This window comes from Lagenorhynchus albirostris, chromosome 6, assembly GCF_949774975.1.
Source record: "Lagenorhynchus albirostris chromosome 6, mLagAlb1.1, whole genome shotgun sequence".
Lineage (NCBI taxonomy): Eukaryota > Metazoa > Chordata > Mammalia > Artiodactyla > Delphinidae > Lagenorhynchus > Lagenorhynchus albirostris.
The window spans coordinates 27,895,141-27,914,029 of record NC_083100.1 but is presented as its reverse complement, the minus strand read 5'-3'; the positions used below and the strand labels follow the sequence as shown (position 1 = coordinate 27,914,029).

Sequence of the window (18,889 nt, the reverse complement as noted above, 5' to 3'; positions counted from 1 at the left end):
TTTCTTGAGGCCTGTTTTTTTTTTTTGGCCAGCACTTGTTGATATTTCAGAGTTGCCCACTTTCTCCAACTCCAAGTTGGGAATATATGAGATTAAAAAGAAAACCCAGAGAATTTACCACAGTATTGTTCTTCAGGATCTGAGGTCTTTAGCTGGTCTATATTTTGCTCTCCACTTTTCAGATTCATCTTATGTTCATTTTATATATAATGTCCAGAGTTTTTAGTTGTACTCATTGGGAGGAATAGAAGGAAATGCATATACTCCATCAATGCCAGAAGTAGAAATTCCAGAATGCTTCTTTTTGTATACTACATCTAATTTATGGATTCATGGTTGTTTGAAAATGGAACATATGTGAATATTGTAATTATGAAGATTCACATGTACTGGCAGTAACAATTAATATATATAAAGATAACTACGTACTTTTAATAAAATATACATGATCAAATTACGGCTTCTTTTAGCCATCAGATATGTGACAGATTGAAATTTAACATTTACTTTCAAATTGTAAATGATCACTTGCCCAGGAAAAATTGCTAACATCTGTTTTTCTAAATGTACCACTTTGTTTTGGATGCAATTTTGCTTTTGGAATAATAGACATTGAATATGAAGACTGTTCTTCTCTTTTAAGTACACTGTGATTTTAATGTCCCTCTATGGTAAAGAACACTTGTTTCTGTAACAAAGGCAGAAGAGAAAACAATATAAAGGAAACATTTTCTTACTCTCATTTGAAATGACTAAAAATCAATTTAACAGGTCATCAATTAGCACACGCTAATCAAACTTGCTCCTGGTTAAACTGGCCACATTTTTTAGAACAAAATTATCTTTAGAAGCTGTAGTTTATTTGATGATTATGTGCCTGAAAAGGTTATCCCAGTAAAAAGGCTACATCTGCACAAAAGGAAACAAAAATGAATTTGTTCGGGTAAAAATGGTACAAGGGGTGATTTGAAATGTTCATGTTTAATATTTGAGGTCAGATTTCTCTGAATCAAATTTATAGTTCTGAAACTTGGTCACAGATTACCCAGTGTTTTCTGGGATTGAAGTAAAAGAAAGTAACTATTGAACTGAAAAAACAGCCAGAAAAAATTAAAATAAAATAAAAATAAAGCCAACCAATTTGAATGGTGCCCGAGTGTTTCTAGATAATAGATGGGAAGAAGTCAGTTTTTCCTCCTGGCCCATTCACTTGGCTTGTCTCTTTCCATTTTGTTCTCCCTTTTTGATAAGTGAGATTTTTATGGCTCACTTTTAATGTAGCTGCTTTTAACTCAGAATCTGCATTGTGTTAGCCTGATACCTAAATTATGGTGTGTGTTCCAATCCCCAAAATTAGTTTTATTTTCTCCTTTCACATTAAAATAAATATGGGCATTGAACTATGACTACTATCCAGAAATCTTTAAACTACATACCTTTTTACTGATCTACTCTTTGTATTACAAATACATTAGAAAATAATAAATTCATAATTTTCAGGAATAAGGCAATTTTTTGATGCTAAAACTAGTTCTTATGATAGATATTCTTTCTGTATCCTTCATTTCAGTTTAACCTGCCAGTCTATAATTTTATGTCATGTAAAATCATAATGATCAATAATCTCTAAGTGTACTTCCTATAGCTAGTAGTGTAAACATCTTTCTATTTCTAATGTTCAGTCCATAATGTCTTATTGCACAACATTAAAAGATTTGTTGTCCCACTTTCCTTAAAGAACAATTCTAGAGGATAATTTTATTTGCAGCCTGATATTAAAGATTTGGGGATGGCAAAGGATTGTATCATTGAGAGGCTATCAATTTAGGTAAATTGATAGGTTTTATTATCATATTTGATTAAAGAATCTCTAAGTCCCTAACAGAAAACAGAAATTCAAAGCTCTGGACCCTATTATTGTTAACAAATCCACAGAAAACATAATTTTCAGTATTCTCTTTCTAGAAAACAGATGACCACCTGCAGAAAATTGTGATTGTTTAAAAATATCTTGCCATTTGTGACATCACAGACCTTGAGGGTATTATGCTAAATGAAATAAGTCAGACAGAGAAAGATAAATACCTTTTGATTTTGCTCATATGTGGAAAATAAAAAGAAAAAAAGAATAAATCAAACCAAACAAAAACAAATACATGGCTACAAAGAACAGAGTAGTGGTTATCAAGGGGAAGTGGCAGGGAGAGGGCAAAATGGATAAAGGGGATCAACTGGAGACTTCCCTGGTGGTGCAGTGGTCAAGAATCTGCCTGCCAATGCAGGGAACACGTGTTCAATCCCTGGCCCAGGAAGATCCTGCATGCTGCGGAGCAACTAAGCCCATGAACCACAACTACTGAGCCTGTGCTCTAGAGCCCGTGAGCCACAACTATTGAGCCCATGTGCCGCAACTACTGAAGCCAACACACCTAGAGCCCATGCTCTGCAACAAGAGAAGCCACCACAATGAGAAGCCCGTGCACCACAACAAAGAGTAGCCCTCACTCACCACAACCAGAGAGAAAGCCCATGTGCAGCAATGAAGACCCAATGCAGCCAAAAAAAAAAAAAGGGATCAACTGTATGGTGACAGATGAAAAGTAAATTTTTGGTGGTGAACACATTGTAGGATATACAGAATTAGAAATATAATGTTGTACACATGAAACATATAATGTTATAAACCAATATTATCTCAATAAAAATTTTTATATTACCTCAATAAAAATTTTTTTTAAAGAAAGAAAAAATATATTTATAGATATTTTGATACCTTTCTTTAAGAGGTAGAGATTAATTCCTCTCCCCTGGAATGAAAGTTGGTGACTTGCTTTTAACCAGTAGAATCTGATGGGACTGACTGTAAGTGATATCTGAGACTGGATCATAAAAGGCATCGAAGCTTTCTCCTTTTTTCTCTCTAGAATCACTTACTCTGTAGGAAGCCAGTTGTCATGTTGTAGACACTCAAGCACTCAAATGGAGAGAAGCATCAGCTACTGAGGAACTGAGGCCCCCTGACAATAGCCATGTGAGTGTGCCTTCTTGGAGGTGGATCCTTCAGTCCTAGTCAAGTCTTTAGTTAAGAGCATCTATGGGTAAATTCTTGACTGAAACCTCGTAAGAGACTCTAAGCTAGAAGCACCCAGCTAATCCTCTCCTAAACTGTGAGATAAACAGTGTTTGGTGTTTTATGCCACACAGTTTTGGGTTAATTTGTTACACAGCTATAGATGACAAATACAGATTTTTCCCTCCTTAAAATTCTGTCCCTCTGGAATCACTCTTGGTACCAAATGAATTGTATCATGTTAGATGGAAGCATGACTTTGTTATTGAGTTTTCTGGAAATTGTGTGGTTTAAAGAGCTGTATATGGGTGCCAAGTTGACAGATGTGGATTTCAGTGGCTTTGTAATGTCAACTTGGCTATGTTAAACTGTATTACCCAGAATTCCCTTCCCTTCATATTTTTGGCTAAGATGAGCCACAAGAGACATTTTTTCATGAGTGTTTGAGGGCAAAGGTGAAGCAGCAGCTATTTTGTTTTTTACACTCAGTCAAAGCAGGCACTTCTGTATCTCATGGACATTGTTGCTTGTCTGCTGGCTGATCTCATGGGAGAGGGATAGCAGCCAGGCCTGCAACTATGTCATCTTTCCCTGGGTCTCCTTTAACTTACCTGATTCCTTGGCAAAGTATATATTTAGGTCCATGATGAGAGTGCTGGCTTCTTCTGCTGGGCACCCCCATCATGAAGGTTGGAGGCACCAAGAATTCACATGGATTCCAGTGTGTCCTCATGGTTTCTAGCTCATGCTGATGGTTCCAGCTTGTTTTCACTCTCCTTCTCTTTACACTCATCTTCTCTTTTTGACTCCTGACGTACAGATTTCTAGCTTCAGCATCAGACAAAAATATTAGCCTTCTGGAGACTGTTAAACCAGCTCCCACAACTGTATAGGTCAAATCTCTGTAACACGTACTTTATTCTATTTCTAGCTTTATTTCTATTTCTACCTCTATCTTTTTATCTATAATCTATTTCAATCTCTTAATAGTTCTGCTCCTCTGAATGAACCTTGACTAATAGCGTGATCTTCATCATCAACTTGTACCTTCAAATATGTTTGTTCTCAAACCCGTTAAAGTAAGTATAAGAATCAGGGGTTCCTGTGAAACATGAAATTACCAGTCTCTACCTCCAGAAAAAAATTCTGATTCACTGGGTGGGTGTGCAGCCTAAGAATCTACATTTTACATAGGCATCAGATTCAGGTGGTCCAAGCACCATACTTTGAACACATGCTTATGAATGTTTTATCATATTTAAAAGATATTTCCAATAATAGAATTTCTTTTTAATGCTAGTAGTGTTAAAACCAAATCTAGGTGAATTCATCCAACAAACATTTATTATTCACGTGTTATATGTTAGAAACATGCTCCAGGGTGGGAAAATGTATGACAGTATCTAGTGAAAGATACCCAGTAGAAAGAAGCATTGTGTTGGAGTCCTATAAAATGTTGTTATACATCTTTCTATTCCTATTGATAGTGATTTTTTCTGACAATGCTTTAAAAAGCCCTGTGGTTTTTCAGAGCAAGTTCAGGTGTAAAGGAAGGTACAGATTAGTGAGACAGTGTGATCCTGCAGTTGCCTCTTCCTAGGTTTCAGCCAGGGAAGTTCTGTTATTTTACACACACACACACACACACACACACACACACACACACACACACACACACACGGGGTTTTCTCATGAGGTGTTTCATTTGAAGAAAATGTACTACATAAAAATAATTGAAAATGAAAATCTTTAAAATATTAAACATATTATTTTTCACATTAAAAAGTATTTAACAAATATTGATTAAATGGATAATGGATATGTTGATGCATTTTACCATTATAGAGTCACAGTATTAATGCAAAAAGGACAAACCATAGCTAACATCATATGCAATGATGAAGTGTTGAAAGTTTTCCCTCTAAGACCAGGAACAAGACAAAAGTGCCCACTCTCACCATTCCTATTCAACATAGTACTGGAAGTCCTAGCCAGAGCAATTAGTCAAGAAAAAGAAATAAAAGGCATCTAACTCAGAAAGGAAGAAGTAAAATTGTCTCTAATGGAACATGCTATGATCATGTATTTAGAGAACCCTAAAGATGCTATCAAAACTAATAAATGAGTTCAGTAAAGTTTCAGAATACAAAATCAACATACAAAAATCAGTTGTGTTTGTATACACTAACAGCAAACTTCTGAAAAAGAAATAAGGAAAACAGTTCCACTTACAGTAGAATAAAAGATAATGAATAAATTTAACCAAAATGGGTAAATATCTGTACACTGAAAATTCCAAGACATTGATGAAATAAACTGAAGAAAACAGAAATTAAGGGGAAGATATCCCATGTCCATGGATCAGAAAAATTAATATAGTTAAAATGTCCATACTACCAAACGCCATCTAGAGATTCAGTGAAATCCTTATAAAAATTACAATGGCATTTTTTTACAGAAATAGAACAAATAATCTTAAAATTCATGTGAAATCACAAAAGTCTCTGAAGAGCCAAAGCAATCCGGAGAAAGAAGAGCAAAGCTAGAAGCATCACAATTCCTGATTTCAAACTTTATTACAAAACTATAGTAATCAAAACTGCACAGTTCTGGCATAAAAACACACACAGACCAATGGAAAAGAATCAGGAGCCCAGAAATAAACTCACGCATACATGGTCAACTAATCTTTCACAAGAGAGCCATGAATACCTACTGGAGAAAGGATAGTCTCTTCAATAAATGGTTTTAGGAAAACTGGGTAGTCACATACAAATGAATGAAATTGGACCCCTATTTTATACCACTCACAAAAATTAACTCAAAATGGGTTAAAGACTTAAATGTAAGTCTCAAAACTGTAAACCCACCCGAAGAAAACAGGGAAAAAGCTTCTTGACATTGGTCTTGGCAATGATTTTTTTGGATATGACACCAAAAACACAAGCAACAAAAGCAAAAATAAACAATTGAGACTACCTCAATCTAAAAAGCTTCTGCACATCAAAAGAGACAATCAGCAAAATTAGAAGGCAACCTATGGAATGGGAGAAAATATTTGCAAACCATCTATCTAATAAAGGGTTAATATCCAAAATATATAAGGAACTCATACAACTCAACAGCAAAAATTAACAATCCAATTAAAAAATGGGAAAAGGACTTGGATAGATATTTTTCCAAGGAAGACATACAGATGGTCAATAGATACATCACTAATCATCAGGGAAGTGTAACTCAAAACCACAGTGAGATATCACCTCACATTTGTTAGAATAGCTATCATCAAAAAGACGAGACAACAGGTGTTGGCAAGGATGTGAAGAAAAGGGAACCCTTGTACACTGTTGGTGGGAATGTAAATTGGTACAGCCACTCTGGAAAAAAGTATGGAGTTTCTCAAAAAATTAAAAATACAACTACCATATTATCCAGCAACCTCACTTCTGGATAATATCCAAAGGAAATGAAATCACTATCTCAGAGTTTAGATATCTGTACCTTCTTGTTTATTGCAGCATTGTTTACAATTGCCAAGACATGGAAACAACCTAAGTGTCCATGGATGGCTGAATGGATAAAGAAAATGTGACACACACACACACACACACACACACACACACACACAGAGGAATATTATTCATCTGTAAAGAAGAAGGAAATCCTGCCTTTTGTGCAACATGGATTGACTCTGAGCATATTAGGCTAAGTGAAATAAGTCAGACAGAGAAAGACAAATACTGTATGTTCTCACTTGTTTGGAACCTAAAAAGGCTGAACTCATAGAAATAAGAGAGTAGAATGGTGGCTGCCAGGGTCTGGGAGGTGGGGGAAATAGGGAGACGTTGGTCAAAGCATTCAGACTTCTAGCTATAGGATGACTAAGTTCTGGGGATTTAGTGTATAACATGGTAACTATAATTAACAGTACTTTATTATATACTTGAAAGTTAAGAGAGTAGATCTAAAATATTATCATCACACACACACAAAAGGTAATTATGTGGGGAAGGAGGTGTTAACTAACTTTATTGTGGTAGTCATTTCACAATATATAAATGTATCAGGTCATTACATAGTACACCTTAAACTCACTTATGTTATCTGTCAATAATATCTCAATAGCAAAAAGTTAACTAGAGACCATTTGGTGTAACCCTCTTATTTCATAGATGAGTAAACCAAAGCCCCAAAACATGGAATGATTTGTTTCACTGGTAAATTTTCAGTAGAGCTAAGCATAGTCTTCTAGTCCATTTCTCCTTTCTATGTGCCATAACTGACATATTGTAAGAGGATTAATAAATATTGGTCTTTGTAACATTTCAGGAAATTTTCAATATGTTTATTATTTTTCTGATTATATTATATCTATTAGACTTACCTAATTAAATTAAAAATTTCTGGAGTTTTTTAACTTTTAACAAAGGGGATTTTTTTCCTTTAGGCTAATCAGGGTAAAAGTATGATTATTCTAAAATCTTATATATTGATGGATTTTTGAATTTTGATTCAGATAAAGAACTATTTCAGATAACTTCACATCAAAACTAATTTTTAATTATATTAGAAGGTGAAATAATGAAAGATTGTATTGTGGCTTTAAACAAAAGTAACAGGCATGTTTTTCTCTGCTTGTATTTTGTTCATGTCTACAGCTGGATTCTGATGGCACCGTTACTATAGAAGAGCAGATTGTCCTTGTGCTGAAAGCTAAAGTGCAGTGTGAACTCAACATCACAGCCCAGCTCCAGGAAGGAGGTAAAGATGCTGAAAACACTGGTCTTCGCAAAAAATGCAAATTTCCTCCTTAGTGAGTATTAGGGAGTTCCTCATCAATCATTCCATGTTTCCATGTGGAGAGCTGTGTAGCAGAATAACGCTCTTTTCATCTCTTTAACCTACCAGCTCTTCGCTCCCTGTGGATGAGTGACTTGCCTGGTTTGTGAGTTTGAGAATGACCGGGCACGTGCACATCAGCGTCTCCCTCAGACCTGTCTTTGGGATCTGTCTGTCTGCAGAGAGCATGCATATTGTTTTGCCCTTGACTGTGCAGTAAGCTTGGAGGAGCAGGCTCTGTACTTGTGGGTATCACCTGCAGTTTTAGGTAGTATGTAAAATTCAAAGGAGCCAATAAGCAAGCCCATTGATACATACATAGACCATGTTCTCCAAAAAACTTTCTGCTTAATAAAATGATTATTTTATCTTCATCTGCCTGACTCCTTATGTAATTTCTCAGTTAGTTCCAAGTTCAAGTGGGAAACTACAAAAACAAAACTACAAAGCTGCAGATGAGCTTGTGGTAGTGTTGGTGCTCTTGTGCGCCTCTACCGTTGCAGCTGCACAGGGACCTGTGGCTTGTGTTCCTTGGGGTCTGATGGTCACTCACAGTCCTAAATGGGGCCACTGAGTAAAGTCATTTATTGAATTGGAGTAGTGGGAAGATTATAATGTTTTATATAGTGAAATGCCTTGATAGCTGAATATATTCAAAGACATTTTTTAAAAAGAGGGAGTTGCTACTTACTGAACTCTTTAAATTCCCAACAATCTGAATGAAGTAGATAATGTCCTTAAAGCTATGCTTTAAAAAATATTTGTGATTGATTTCTCAGTTGGTTATGATCAGAGAATGTGGTCTGCATGATACTAGTTTTTAAAAGTATGTTGAGACTTAATGGCTTATATTGGGGTCAGTTTTGATAAATATCCTATATGGTCTTCAAGAGAATGTGTACTGTCCAGTTTCTGAGTACAGTGTTTTATAGTGTCCACTAGGTTAAGCTTATTGGATGTGTGGTTCATGTATTCTGTGTCTATGATTTTTCATCTATTTGACCTATTCTTTCCTGATATATATATATATATATATATATATATATCTTAAAATATCCCACTCTGAGGATGAATTTTCTTGCTTCATATATTTTGAAAATATGTTATTGAGTATATACAAGTTTATAAATGTTATACTTCCTAGTAAATCAAACATTCCATTGATATGAAGCAGCCTTCTTTATTTCTAGTTTACTTTTGTTTTAAATATTAACTAATAAACATCCCAATCCAAAAATGGGCAGAAGACCTGAATAGACATTTCTCCAAAGAAGATATACAGATTGCCAACAAACACATAAAAGAATGCTCAACATCACTAATCATTAGAGAAATGCAAATCAAAACTACAATGAGGTATCACCTCACACCAGTTAGAATGGCCATCAAAAAATCTACAAACAATAAATGCTGGAGAGGGTGTGGAGAAAAGGGAACTCTCTTGTACTGTTGATAGGAATGTAAATTGATACAGCCACTATGGAGAACAGTATGGAGGTTCCTTAAAAAACTAAAAATAGAACTACCATACAACCCAGCAATCCCACTACTGGGCATATACCCTGAGAAAACCATAATTCAGAAAGAGTCATGTACCACAATGTTCATTGAAGCTCTATTTACAATAGCCAAGGCATGGAAGCAACCTAAGTGTCCATTGACAGATGAATGGATAAAGAAGATATGGCACATATATACAACAGAATATTACTCAGCCATAAAAAGAAATGAAATTGAGTTGTTTGTAGTGAGGTGGATGGACGTAGAGCCTGTCATACAGAGTGAAGTAAGTCAGAAAGAGAAAAACAAATACCGTATGCTAACACATATATATGGAATCTAAAAAAAAAAAGAAAAGGGTTATGAAGAACCTAGTGGCAGGACAGGAATAAAGATGCAGACGTTGAGAATAGACTTGAGGACACGGGAGGGGGAAAGGTAAGCTGGGAGAAAGTGAGAGAGTGGCATGGACTTATATATACTACCAAATGTAAAATAGATAGCTAGTGGGAAGCAGCTGCATAGCACAGGGAGATCAGCTCGGTGCTTTGTGTCCACCTAGAGGGGTGAGATAGGGAGGGTGGGAGGGAGACGCAAGGGGGAGGGGATATATGTATATGTATAGCTGATTCAATTTCTTTTTTTTTTTATGTAAACACATACAGTGTATTGAGACCATTTGGGCAGGAATTAGTCTCACTCTACATATAATGGACAAAAGTGATCATTATTTCATTAGTCATTGTTGATTCAATTTCTTATAAAGCAGAAACTAACACACAATTGTAAAGCAATTATACTCCAATAAAGCTGTTAAAAATATTAACTAATATATAATATAAAATTATTATATTAAAATAATAATATTTAATAAACAACATTAGTTCTTTCTTCTTTGGTATTTGCCTTGCACATCTTATCCCATCCTTAAAAAACCTTTAATTATTATACAATACACATAATATTAAATTAATCATACTAAATGTTTTTAGATGTACAGTTCAGTAGTGTTAAGTGTATTCACATTGTTGTGCAAACCAATCGCCAGAAAATTTTCATTTTGCAAAATTGACACTCTAAATCCATTAAACAGCAATTCCTTATCTTTTCCCATTCTTCTGTTAAACTTTTCTGTTTACTTATGTTTGGGGAGTATCTTTTATAAAGGAGACACAGGTGGACTTCTTGTTATTCTGTTAGGCTTTGTCTATTAACTGAAGAGTTTAGCCAGTTACATTAATTATGATAATGAATATACAGTATTTGAATTTAATTTTACCATCTTATTTGGGCTTTTAATTTCACCAGCTCTTCCTGTGTGTCCCTTCTACTCCCCGCTTCCACCTTCCGTTGGCTTCTTTTGAATTGAGTGAAACTTCTTTCCTTATTTTATCCTCCCTCCCCCTACTAGTTTGGAAGATATATGTTATATTTAATTCTTTAGTGATTAACCTATAATTTTTTCACGTATATTTAAGAAAGTTTAATGTTATCAATAACTTCCCTCTCTCAAATAATGAAAGCATTTTGAAATACTTTGCTTCCAAATTATGTGCTATTATCATATAGTTTTATCTTAATTGTGTGTTTCTATAATTTTTCTTCTTCCTGAAATCCATCTTTTTTTAATAGTATTTTATTTAATTAATTTATTTTTTTAACATCTTTATTAGAGTACAATTGCTTTACAATGGTGTGTTAACTTCTGCTTTATAACAAAGTGAATCAGTTATACATATACATATGTCTCCATATCTCTTCCCTCTTGCATCTCTCTCCCTCCCACTCTCGCTATCCCACCCCTCTAGGTGGTCACAAAACACCGAGCTGATCTCTGTGTGCTATGCGGCTGCTTCCCACTAGCTATCTATTTTATGTTTGGTAGTGTAGTACATATATGTCCATGCCACTCTCTCACTTTGTCCCAGCATACCCACCCTTCCCCCTCCCCGTACCCTCAAGTCCATTCTCTAGTAGATCTGCATCTTTATTACCATCTTGCCCCTGGGTTCTTCTGACCATTTTTTTTTCTGTTTTTAGATTCCATATATATGTGTTAACATACGGTATTTGTTTTTCTCTTTCTGACTTACTTCACTCTGTATGACAGTCTCTAGGTCCATCCACCTCACTACAAATAACTCAGTTTCGTTCCTTGTTATAGCTGAGTAATATTCCATTGTACATATGTACCACTACTTCTTTATCCATTCATCTGTCAATGGACACTTAGATTGCTTCCATGTCCAGGCTATTGTAAATAGAGCTGCAATGAACATTTTGGTACATGACTCTTTTTGAATTTTGGTTTTCTCACGGTATATGCCCAGTAGTGGGATTGCTGGGTCATACGGTAGTTCTATTTTTAGTTTTTTAAGGAACCTCCATACTGTTCTTCATAGTGGCTGTATCAATTTACATTCCCACCAACAGTACAAGAGGGTTCCCTTTTCTCACACCCGCTCCAGCATTTATTGTTGGTAGATTTTCTGATGATGGCCATTCTGACCAGTGTGAGATGATATCTCATTGTAGTTTTGATTTGCATTTCTCTAATGATTAATGATGTTGAACATTCTTTCATGTGTTTGTTGGCAATCTGTATATCTTCTTTGGAGAAATGTCTGTTTAGGTCTTCAGCCCATTTTTGGATTGCATTGTTTGTTTTTTTGATATTGAGCAGCATGAGTTGCTTGTATGTTTTTGAGATTAATCCTTTGTTAGTTGCTTCATTTGCAAAAATTTTCTCCCATTCTGAGGGTTGTCTTTTCGTCTTGTTTATGGTTTCCTTTGCTGTGCAAAAGCTTTGAAGTTTCATTAGGTCCCATTTGTTTATTTTTGTTTTTATTCCCATTTCTCTAGGAGGTGCGTCAAAATGGATCTTGCTGTGATTTATGTCATAGAGCATTCTGCCTGTGATTTCGTCTAAGAGTTTGATGGTGTCTGGCCTTACATTTAGGTCTTTAATCCATTTTGAGTTTATTTTTGTGTATGGTGTTAGGGAGTGTTCTAGTTTCATTCTTTTACATGTAGCTGTCCAATTTTCCCAGCACCACTTATTGAAGAGGCTGTCTTTTCTCCACTGTATATTCTCCTTTATTAAAGGTAAGGTGACCATATGTGTGTGTGTTTCTCTCTGGGCTATCTGTCCTGTTCCGTTGATCTATATTTCTGTTTCTGTGCCAGTGCCATACTGTCTTGATTACTGTAGCTTTGCAGTATAGTCTGAAATCAGGGAGCCTGATTCCTCCAGCTCCGTTTTTCTTTCTCAAGATTGCTTTGGATATTCGGTGTCTTTTGTGTTTCTAAACAAATTGTGAATTTTTTTTGTTTTAGTTCTGTGAAAAACGCCAGTGGTAGTTGGTAGGGATTGCATTGAATCTGTAGATTGCTTTGGGTAGTATAGTCATTTTCACAATGTCAATTCTTCCAATCCAAGAACATGGTATATCTCTCTATTTGTATCATCTTTAATTTCTTTCATCAGTGTCTTATAATTTTCTGAATACAGGTCTTTTGTCTCCTTAGGTAGGTTTATTCCTAGATATTTTATTCGTTTTGTTGCAGTGGTAAATGGGAGTGTTTTCTTGATTTCACTTTCAGATTTTTCATCATTAGTGTATAGTAATGCAAGAGATTTCTGTGCATTAATTTTGTATCCTGCTACTTTACCTAATTCATTGATTAGCTCTAGTAGTTTTCTCATAGCATCTTTAGCATTCTCTATGTATAGTATCATGTCATCTCCAAACAGTGAGCGCTTTACTGCTTTTCCAATTTGGATTCCTTTTATTTCCTTTTCTTCTCTGATTGCTGTGGCTAAAACTTCCAAAACTATGTTGAATAAGAGTGGTGAGAGTGGGCAACCTCATCTTGTTCCTGATCTTAGTGGAAATGTTTTCAGTTTTTCACCATTGAGGACGATGTTAGCGGTGGGTTTGTCATATATGGCCTTTATTATGTTGAGGAAAGTTCCCTCTATGCCTAGTTTCTGGAGGGTTTTTATCATAAATGGGTGTTGAATTTTGTCGAAAGCTTTCTCTGCATCTATTGAGGTGATCATATGGTTTTTTCCTTCAGTTTGTTAATATGGTGTATCACGTTGATTGATTTGCATATATTGAAGAATCCTTGCATTCCTGGGGTAAACCCCACTTGATCATGGTGTATGATCCTTTTAATGTGCTGTTGGAATCTGTTTGCTAGTATTTTGTTGAGGATTTTTGCATCTATGTTCATCAGTGATATTGGCCTGTAGTTTTCTTTCTTTGTGACACCTTTGATTTTTGTATCAGAGTGATGGTGGCCTCGTAGAATGAGTTTGAGAGTGTTCCTCCCTCTGCTATATTTTGGAAGAGTTTGAGAAGGATAGGTGTTAGCTCTTCTCTAAATGCTTGATAGAATTCACCTGTGAAGCCATCTGGTTCTGGGCTTTTGTTTGTTGGAAGATTTTTAATCACAGTTTCAATTTCAGTGCTTGTGATTGGTCTGTTCATATTTTCTATTTCTTCCTGGTTCAGTCTCAGAAGGTTGTGCATTTCTAAGAATTTGTCCATTTCTTCTAGGTTGTCCATTTTTTTGGCATATAGTTGCTTGTAGTAATCTTTCATGATCCTTTGTATTTCTGCAGTGCCAGTTGTTACTTCTGCTTTTTCATTTCTAATTCTATTGATTTGAGTCTTCTCCCTTGTTTTCTTTATAAGTCTGACTAATGCGTTTTCAATTTTGTTTATCTTCTCAAAAAACCAGCTTTTAGTTTTATTGATCTTTGCTATCGTTTCCTTCATTTCTTTTTCATTTATTTCTTATTTGATCTTTATGATTTCTTTCCTTCTGCTACCTTTGGGATTTTTTTTGTTCTTCTTTCTCTAATTGCTTTAGGTGTAAGTTTAGGTTGTTTATTTGAGATGTGTCCTATTTCTTAAGGTAGGCTTGTATAGCTATAAACTTCCCTCTTAGAACTGCTTTTGCTGCATCCCATAGGTTTTGGGTCATTGTGTTTTCATTGTCATTTGTTTCTAGGTATTTTTTGATTTCCTCTTTGATTTCTTCAGTGATCACTTCATTTTTAAGTAGTGTATTGTTTAGCCTCCATGTGTTTGTATTTCTTACAGATTTTTTCCTGTAATTGATATCTAGTCTCATAGCCTTGTGGTTGGAAAAGATACTTGATACAATTTCAATTTTCTTAAATTTACCAAGGCTTGATTTGTCACTCAAGATATGATCTATCCTGGAGAATGTTCCATGAGCACTTGAGAAGAATGTGTATTCTGTTGTTTTTGGATAGAATGTCCTATAAATATCAATTAAGTCCATGTTGTTTAATGTATCATTTAAAGCTTGTGTTTCCTTATTTATTGTAATTTTGGATGAGGTGTCCATTGGTGAAAGTGGCGTGTTCAGGTCCCCTACTATGATTGTGTTACTGTCGATTTCCCCTTTTATGGCTGGTAGTATTTGCCTATATATTGAGGTGCTCCTATGTTGGGTGCATAAATATTTACAATTGTTATATCTTCTTCTTTGATCGATCCCTTGATCATTATGTAGTGTCCTTGTCTTTTGTAATAGTCTTTGTTTTAAAGTCTATTTTGTCTGATATGAGAATTGCTACTCCAGCTTTCTTTTGATTTCCATTTGTATGGAATATCTTTTTCCATCACCTCACTTTCAGTCTGTATGTGTCTGTAGGTCTGAAGTGGTCTCTCATAGACAGCATATATACAGGTCTTGTTTTTGTATCCGTTCAGCCAGTCTATGTCATTTGGTCAGAGCATTTAATCCATTTACATTTAAGGTAATTATCGATATGTATGTTCCTATTATCATTTTCTTAATTGTTTTGGGTTTATTATTGTAGGTCTTTTCCTTCTCTGTGTTTCCTGCGTAGAGAAGTTCCTTTAGCATTTGTTATAAAGCTAGTTTGGTGGTGGTGAATTCTGTTAGCTTTTGCTTGTCTGTAAAGCTTTTAATTTCTCCATCAAATCTGAATGAGATCCTTGCTGGGTAGAGTAATCTTGGTTGTAGGTTTTTCTCCTTCATCACTGTAAATATTTCCTGCCACTCCCTTCTGGCTTGCAGAATTTCTGCTGAAAGATCAGCTGTTAACCTTATGGGGATTCCCTTATGTGTTATTTGTTGTTTTTCCCTTGCTGCTTTTAATATTTGTTCTTTGTATTTAATTTTTGATAGTTTGATTAATATGTGTCTTTGCATGTTTCTCCTTGGATTTATCCTGTATTGGACTCTCTGTGCTTCCTGGACTTGATTAACTATTTCCGTTCCCATATTAGGGAAATTTTCAACTATAATCTCTTCAAATATTTTCTCAGTCCCTTTCTTTTTCTCTTCTTCTTTTGGACCCCTATAATTTGAATGTTGGTGCATTTAATGTTGTCCCAGAGGTCTCTGAGACTGTCCTCTATTCTTTTCATTCTCTTTTCTTTATTCTGCTCTGCAGTAGTTATTTCCACTATTTTATCTTCCAGGTCACTTATCCGTTCTTCTGCCTCAGTTATTCTGCTATGGATCCCTTCTAGAGAATTTTTAATTTCATTTATTATGTTGTTCATCACTCTTTGCTTGCTCTTTAGTTCTTCTAGGTCGTTGTTAAACGTTTCTTGTATTTTCTCCCTTCTATTTCCAAGATTTTGGATCATCTTTACTCTCATTATTCTGAATTCTTTTTTTGGAAAACTGAATATTTTCTCTTCATTTGTTAGGTCTGGTGGGTTTTTGCCTTGCTCCTTCATCTGCTGTGTGTTCTCTGTGTTCTCATTTTTCTTAACTTTCTGTGTTTGGGGTCTCCTTTTTGCAGGCTGCATGTTCGTAGTTTCCGTTGTTTTTGGTGTCTGTCCCCAGTGGCTAAGGTTGTTTTAGTGGGTTGTGTAGGCTTCCTGGTGGAGGGGACTAGTGCCTGTGTTCTGGTGGATGAGGCTGGATCCTGTCTTTCTGGTGGGCAGGTCTACGTCTGGTGGTGTGTTTTGGGGTGTCTGTTGCCTTATTATGATTTTAGACAGCCACTGTGCTAATGGATGCAGTTGTGTTCCTATCTTGCTAGTTGTTTGGCATAGGGTATCCTGCAGTGTCGCTTGCTGGTTGTTGAGTGGAGCTGGGTCTTGGCGTTAAGATGGAGGTCTCTGGGACATTTTCGCCGTTTGATATTACGTGGAGCTGGGAGGCCTCTTGTGGACCATTGTCCTAAACTTGGCTCTCCCATCTCAGTGGCACAGCCCTGATGCCTGGCTCGAGCACCAAGAGCCTGTCCTCCACACGGCTCAGAATAAAAGGGAGGAAAAAAAAAGAAAGAAGAAGATAAAGTAAAATAAAATAATGTTATTAAAATAAAAATAAACAATAATTATGAAGAAAAAAAATTTTTTAAGTGAATAAAAAAGAAAAAAAAAACCGGACAGACAGAATCCTAGGACAGATGGTAAAAGCAAAGCTATGCAGGCAAAATCACCCACAGAAGCATACACATACACACTCACAAAAAGAGAAAAAGGGAAAAAATATATATATCATTGCTCCCAAATTCCACCTCCTCAATTTGGGATGATTCGTTGTCTCTTCAGGTATTCCACAGATGCAGGGTATATCAAGTTGATTGTGGACATTTAATCCGTTGCTCCTTAGGCTGCTGGGAGAGATTTCCCTTTCTCTTCTTTGTTCGCACAGTTCCCAGGGTTCAGATTTGGATTTGGATCCACCTCTGCATGTAGGTCTTCTGAGGGCGTCTGTTCTTTGCTCAGACAGGATGGGGTTAAAGGAGCCACTGATTCGGGGGCTCTGACTCACTCAGGCCGGGGGGAGGGAGGGGTATGGATGTGGGGTGAGCCTGCAGCGGCAGACGCCAGCGTGATGTTGCACCAGCCTTAGGCATGCCATACGTTCTCCCGGAGAAGTTGTCCCTGGATCACAGGACCCTGGCAGTGGCGGGCTGCACAGGCTCCCGGGAGGAGCGGTGTGGAGAGTGACCTGTGCTCGCACACAGGCTTCTTGGTGGCTTCAGCAGCAGCCTTAGTGTCTCATGCCCGTCTCTGGGGTCCGCGCTGATAGCCGCGGCTCGCGCCCGTCTCTGGAGCTCCTTTAAGCAGCGCTCTTAATCCCCTCTCCTCACGCACCAGGAAACAAAGAGGCAAGAAAAAGTCTCTTGTCTCTTAGGCAGCGCCAGACTTTTTCCCGGACTCCCTCCCGGTTAGCTGTGGCGCACTAGCCCCCTTCAGGCTGTGTTCACGCAGCCAACCCCTGTCCTCTCCCTGGAATCCGACCTCTGAAGCCCGAGCCTCAGCTCCCAGCCCCCACCCTTCCCGGCAGCTGAGCAGACGAGCCTCTCGGGCTGGTGAGTTCCGGGCACCGATCCTCTGTGCGGGAATCTCTCTGCTTTGCCCTCCACACCCCTGTTGCTGTGCTCTCCTCCGTGGCTCTGAAGCTTCCCCTCTCTGCCACCCACCGTCTCCACCCGCGAAGGGGCTTCCCTAGTGTGCGGAAACCTTTCCTCCTTCACACTGGTGCAGACCTCACACTGGTGCAGGTCTCGTCCCTCTTCTTTTGTCTCTGTGTTTTCTTTTTTCTTTTGCCCTACCCAGGTACGTGGGGAGTTTCTTGCCTTTTGGGAGGTCTGAGGTCTTCTGCCAGTGTTCAGTTGGTGTTCTGTAGTGGTTGTTCCACATGTAGATGTATTTCTGATGTATTTGTGTGGAGGAAGGTGATCTCTGTGTCTTACTCTTCTGCCATCTTGAAGCCGTTCCCGAAATACATCTTTTTAAAGGATTTCTTTACATTGGAATCTACTTATAGTGAATTCTCTCAGTTTTTGTTTGTCTGAAAAGGTATTTATTTCGGTCTCAATCTTCAGAGATACTTTTTCTGGATTTATGATCCTTGGATGAGAATTGTTTACTTTTATCTCCTAAGGATATTGTTTTACTTTTCCACCCTGGCTTCCATTGTTGTTGTTGACAAATCAGTTCTCAGTCTTTGTTGGTGATTTGTTTTTCTCATTGGCTCGTTTTAAGAGTTTCTCTTTGACTTTGATGATCTGCAGTTTCATTCTGTATCTAGGTATGAGTTCATTTGATTTCTGGAGTCTAAGGTTCTGTGTCTTTTTTCAGTGGTGGGAATGTTTTGCTGTTTTGTCTTTGAAAATTTGCTCTCCCCTATTCTCCTATTCTCTGTTTCTGGAACTTTAAGTAGACAAGTATGGGAACTTCTCACATTACCCTTTGTATCTTTATGTCTTATATGATTTCCTTTTCTTTGTTTTTCTACTGCTGTTTTGTTAATTTCTGCAAATATATTTTCCAGTTCACCAACTCTTTGTTCAGCTTTGTCTAATGACTCTTTAATCCATCCATTAAGCTAATTTTGATTATTCTATTTTTCAGTTTTTTGGGATCTTCCTATTTAATTTTGATAGTTTCCTTATCTTAAATATCATTTTAATATCTTTTCTTTTTCCTTCTTAGACACATT

At 36.7% G+C, this 18,889-nt stretch overlaps 1 protein-coding gene across 1 annotated transcript in view; it reads left to right on the top strand.

Annotated features, from left to right (window-relative positions):
* PTH2R (parathyroid hormone 2 receptor) overlaps positions 1-18,889 on the top strand; it is a 104,264-nt gene that overhangs the window by 21,802 nt on the left and 63,573 nt on the right. The window contains exon 2 of the mRNA XM_060151316.1: positions 7,729-7,831. Within this exon, the coding sequence (XP_060007299.1) occupies positions 7,729-7,831 (103 nt within the window). The remainder of the gene's footprint in view (positions 1-7,728; positions 7,832-18,889) is intronic.